Source organism: Sinocyclocheilus rhinocerous, unplaced genomic scaffold (assembly GCF_001515625.1).
Source record: "Sinocyclocheilus rhinocerous isolate Xijiao unplaced genomic scaffold, SAMN03320098_v1.1 scaffold820, whole genome shotgun sequence".
NCBI lineage: Eukaryota > Metazoa > Chordata > Actinopteri > Cypriniformes > Cyprinidae > Sinocyclocheilus > Sinocyclocheilus rhinocerous.
The window spans coordinates 998,332-1,004,171 of record NW_015670386.1 but is presented as its reverse complement, the minus strand read 5'-3'; the positions used below and the strand labels follow the sequence as shown (position 1 = coordinate 1,004,171).

The 5,840-nt window shown below is 38.8% G+C and overlaps 1 protein-coding gene across 4 annotated transcripts in view; it reads left to right on the top strand.

Annotated features, from left to right (window-relative positions):
* tnrc6ba (trinucleotide repeat containing adaptor 6Ba) overlaps positions 1–5,840 on the top strand; it is a 39,733-nt gene that overhangs the window by 17,047 nt on the left and 16,846 nt on the right. For all 4 annotated transcript variants that reach the window (XM_016546058.1, XM_016546060.1, XM_016546059.1 and 1 more), the window contains 3 exons: positions 3,671–3,835; positions 3,949–4,121; positions 4,221–4,292. In XM_016546058.1, coding sequence (XP_016401544.1) covers positions 3,671–3,835; positions 3,949–4,121; positions 4,221–4,292 — 410 coding nt within the window. The remainder of the gene's footprint in view (positions 1–3,670; positions 3,836–3,948; positions 4,122–4,220; positions 4,293–5,840) is intronic.

Below are 5,840 nucleotides of genomic sequence, written 5' to 3'. Positions count from 1 at the left end.
GCACGAAAATGACAGCGCGAACATACAGGCATTATATAGTGGGTAAATTTGACCCGCGCTGGCGCTTATAGGTATAAATGCCCCATTTTTTTATCTGGTTTTACCTAAACAGTTTTTAACAACAGGGGATTGTAAATCACACAATTTTAGTAAAAGTCAGTGACTGGGAGACTTGAATGTTTTATTAAAAATATTTTATGTACGTTTTAAAAACAGCCACGGGTTAAATTTACCCCGTGGCGGTTCTAGTGTTAATGACAGTCGGCTGCATGTTTAGTACTGTCCCTTTAAGAGCTGCATGCATCTAATATACAGGCACGCATCTGTTTTTCTCTCAACTGTTTACTTTAATTTTAGACATAATCAACTGAGTCTATATGTAAACCTTGTGTGTTTTGACAGTATTAGTGCAAAAGATAACTTAGTTAAGTAATCAGGCACTGTTTGACAGGCTTTTTAGTGCGAGCGCTTCAGGTGTACGCGGCGCTCAGAAAAAGCGCACGTCAAACCAGCGTGCAAATTAAACATTTAACCGGCAAGGCTTTAAAGCAGATGCAAATAATGTACTTTTGTGACACTGAATAATACAGTGTCCTGTGAGAGTAACTCTACCGCTGAGTTAATACTGATGTGAATGCATGTGACGTTGAACAGTATATTGAGATGGAGGTGCCAGAACTGCAACTGATAGAATATGCACTGTAGCACGATAATACGATATTTCTTCAAAAGCAGATCGTGGAGACATTTTTATTAGGGATGCACCGAAATGAAAATTCTGGACCGAAACCGAAAATTCTGGATGCACTTGGCCGAAAACCAAAACCGAAAATGCATTGTAATGATTATTTATTATTTTATTAAATAATATAAAGTAATTTTGTAAGATTTTTTAAATTTAACTCAATTTTAATGATACTGAATTTAAAAAACACAAGCCAATAAAATAACCACACTTTTACTGAAAGTAACACAATAAAACTGGACAGAATTTATATTAATATTGATAACACTTTACATTAAGGTTCATTAGTTAACATTAGTTCAATCATGACAACTCTCAGAAGATTTTAGCATGGTGATGGATATGACAATGTTAATGTATTTGGTCTTGGCGGAATAGATCTGCTACGCTGCTGCTGAATTGCTGCTGCTGTTGGTTATTGCTGTAGTTGTAGATTATTGCTGCTGCAAGCAAGTACAGGAACTTGCTACTGCCAATGCATGCGGCTATACGGTGCCGTGAGTATTTAAGACATACTGCTGCTGTACAAATAGCATATAAAATAACCCCGTAGCAGATCTATACAGGTGGAGCTGGGGAAGGTGGAGGGTTTCAGGGAAACTCTGAAAGTGCGCTGCAGGAATCTTGAGTGAATGCTAGCCAGCCATATAAATGCAAGGCAGTAAGCTCATTGGCTGCATATGCAGCATGAACCGATCAGCTTGTGCCAAGTTGTTTAACTCTCTAAATACCATACAGTTACAACAACCCGTCAGCCTGTGCTATCTAGATTTTCATGACTGAACTATATATTTAACTAGGGATGTAACGATTAACCGCGAGCCGGTTGAAAATCACGACAGGGCTCTACAGTGCGACCATTTCAGTCGCATTTGCGTACTTTGATGTCATACACCGATCGGTCTGCACACGCAAAACAAAGCCAAAACCTAGATATTTTAGGCAATATAGAAATCCAGGACGCGTCCTGGAAAAATGGCACGTATGGTCACCCTAGTGTAGACGGTGTAAATAAAAGATTAATTGTGCAGTGTATAGAGCTTCGTTGATTACAAATGTGAGATCGCGATGTTTTTGAACGAATCTAGTGAGTCAGTGATTCATGATTACCCATTCATAAAGACAGTCACTTGTTCGAATTAATCAATTGAATGAATGATTCAGTGATCAAGTCAGTGACTTGTCGCCACCTGTTGGCGGATTTAGTTTCATTTTTAAAGTATCTTTTCAGTTCTTTAAATCATTTAATATTTCTATATTCAACATTTTTTTAAACATTAATCTTAACATGAATTTATGGATTTAATTGCACTCATGCCACCTCTGATCCTCATTAAATGTCTGAAAATACACCTACAAGCCACTTTTGTGTTCTTCTGTGCTACCTCTGTACAAATTAATTTTAATACTAATTTCATTTGATTAGTAACTTATTCTTCTTATTCTACTTGTTCTTATTCTATGGTTTTATCTAGAATTTTAAAAAAGCTTATAAAATACATTTTTTTAAAAATTTGACATAAAAGATGACACACTTTTAATAAAGATAAAGATTAATAAATACTGTAATGTATTGTTCATTGTTCGTTCATGTTAGTTAATACACTAACTAACATTAATTAATGGAACCTTATTGTAAAGTGTTACCTTAATATTAAATATCAATATTTTTATTCACTTCTATGTAACAGAATCAGATATAAGTTTTTTTTTTTTTTTGGACTAATTATCCAAATAATGTATTGTCCTACAGATCTATTATTATCAGAGCATATGAGCAGAGCATAGCGTCACTGAAGGTAGCATCATTTTACCAGTGTTGTCCAGTACAGCTGTACTACAGCATGTTACAGCACAGTAGCGCTACTACAGGAACAAGTGTACTGCATAGAAATTTTCTGTCAGCGCATTATTTGAGCGGACTGCTTTTCCGGTGAGCATGAGCGGAACACACATTCATAGAGCGGAATATTGAGCGGAGCGTCAAACCGCGCAGTGATGAGGAGAGTGAAACCTGCTCGCTGAACACTGCCGGGCGGGGTGCGGCACGTGGCCCGCCATATATATTATTATATGTAGCCTATATTTTCGGCTCGTATTTTCGGCCGTTTTTCTCTTTCGGCCGAAAATGACATTATTTTCGGCGGCCGAAAATTCGGTGCATCCCTAATTTTTATCGTCCATGATCAAAAATCTCTACTTTGAAGTGTCTATTTTAAGGGAATTCACTGCTGCTTCTTTTTAACCCTTTGTGAAACATGAAAACGTGTCAACAAACTCTAAAAGACACCATTTTTAATTACCTCATGGTTATTTTTGTTTTAGCATTAAATCATTGTCAGTGCAACAGAAGCCCAAACTTAAAGTTATTTGGTTTTATATTTAAAGAATAAAGAGTACAACATTAGATATTTTTGACTCTTGCTCTTCGCTTTGCTTTCAGGTTGCATAGTAGTGTTGTCAAAAGTACTGACTTCGGTACCAGTCAGTACTGCAATTTTAAAAACGTCCATTTCCCGCTAAGATTTGAGCACTGTTGAGCGGATTCTTAAACACCGCTGATTGGCCATAGTGTTCACACGCTCAACAGATATGACTGTAATTGGCTACAATGATCATCGCTTCATGCTCTTCACCGAGCGCTCACACAGAAGCACATAGGAGCATTTAATAAACCACGTATGTCAGCGGATCCCTAACATATCTACACATAAACAGATCCACACTGACAGACACAGCTTTCAAATGCTGAACACTATGGTCAATCAGCGGTCTTTAAGAATCCGCTCAACAGCGCTCTAATCTTAGCATTTTAACATTTTTAAAATTGCAGTGCCGACTGGTACCGAAGTCGGTACTTTTGACAACGCTGTTGCATACCATAAAACCATATTGATTATAGCATTTCTTTTGTTTATCTCTTAGCTTCTTCTGGATGGGGAGGTAGTGGCTCTCCTTCCAGTCCATGTGTGGACAGCGGTACTGCAGCCTGGGGTAAATCTACTGAAGCACCCACTAATTGGTGCAACACCGATGACACTGGCAAGGCACCAGGTTGGGGGGATCCCTCTCCCAATCCAGTGAAGTCTGGTGAGTCTGGATAATTTTGTGCTACCAGTAATGGAAATGTGTTTGGAATTAAACTGTTCCCGAATGTATTCATACTTATGAGTGTTTTAAAGTATTTTTCTTTATATTTACAGGTTCAAAGTCTATGCAAGAAGGTTGGGGTGAAGGAGAGGGATCAGTCAGTGCTTCACGTCACTCCAGCTGGGAGGAGGAGGATGAGAGTGGTGGTGTATGGAACAGCGCTGGTTCTCAAGGCAACAGCTCGTCCTACAACTCTGGAGGCTGGGGAGCCAAGAAGGGCAACAAGGTATGTCAGTGGTCAGGCTAGGGTCAATATTCATGCAAATCTGAAACTGAAGTTACTCCTGATTACTAGTTACTGAGCTTTCTGTCTAATTTTCTTCAGGGTTCCTTGAAGGGTGCAGGAGACTCTTGGATGAACCCAATGACAAGACAGTTTTCAAACATGGGGATTCTGGTAAGAAATTATGAAAGAATTGTCTTAGATATGGAATTTAGACTTTTTTTAATGTAATCACAGCAATCAGTTGTAATTGACCTATCGGTAAGCCCCGCCCCCCTTAGTTACTTTTGCGAACTCGGACAAACAAACAGAGTTGCTAACCGTCTTACAATGACAGCTGTCAGTGTGAAAACCTTGTCCCTATAACTTTTTGATCAATTTTGGACACAGAAGGACCACCATTCAAGTGGGACTTAAATATACCATGGAGGGATATATAAAATATTTTAAAATAAATATTGTGGGTATTAATTTGGAAGCGAGGGTTTACAGATCGCAATGCAAGCGGGAGAATCCTCGATTATGTTACGTTCGACACGATCGCGGATAACAACATCCCAGATCAACACTGTTCATGTATTGCAGGGTACGATTAAATTAATTTAAATTTAACCAGTTTAATATGAAGAGACAGTGAAATGTAGACTTTCGTTTGTGTTTTTGCCCTACACTGCACAAGACACGAGAACAGTCCGCTATTTAGGTTTGTATGGACTCACTAACTTTAACATTAGCCAGTTTTAGCCAGAGATACATTTCTAAAGCACAAGATAACATTAACGTTCTGCTTGAGCAGATGAAAATTGTAACTTAATGAGAGTATGACAACCAGATAACAAACGTTTTTGTCTTCATTGAGATTGGGGGTGAATGCTTTGGGACATTTTGCTCCGTTTTGTTTGGGTTTAGGAAATAGAATAAAATAAATTCCATTGCCTATCCTCTCAGGATACCTGGAATCACTGTTACAAGTACCCCAGGCACATCGTTTTTCCATTTGTTAAACATAAACCCCATAAAAACGATGCGAGCTTCGGATCTTCCAATGTTTCTCTATGGCTCTGAAACCTACAGATGTCCGAGTTCCGCTCCCCGTGCAACTGATACCAGGGATTAAAGTTCTCCGTCGCTACGACGGATTTCTGTTAATTGCAGCAAGTCTACGACGGATTTCCGTCAGTTGGAAAAAATTATGGGAAAAGAAACATGTAGCGCGATGTTGTTGTTGTTCTGCTGGCACACCAAAAATCATCCTGCAGCTTCTCAATGACAACATAGTGATGCCGCTCGCATCATTCACAGTCGGGTTATTAGCAGAGAACACAGAGCAGAACTTGAATTTCGGTGCGGGATTGCGGCTATTAATAACAATTCTACTCATTCCAAAGACTATAGAATACCCTTAAAGGGACTTTGTCTTATTCCCGCAGGTTCCGCGCTTATAACGCGATGATAGATGACGGAATGTATCATTTGCACGTGCTTTTGAGTCTTGAGAACTCACTCGCGCGCTCTCATTTTCTGTGCGCCCACAGATCGCGATAAGGAGAGTGACAACTTTTAATAGTTATTAAGGGAGTTTGCAAATGTGATATTGATTTAATACAACAGTTCAATAAACAAGTACTGCCTGATTTTGCTCTCTTTCATCAACGAAAATAGTTCCAAATAAAGTAACAGCTCAGCCGCTTCACATCTCTAAAAGCAAACACAGCGGTGTTT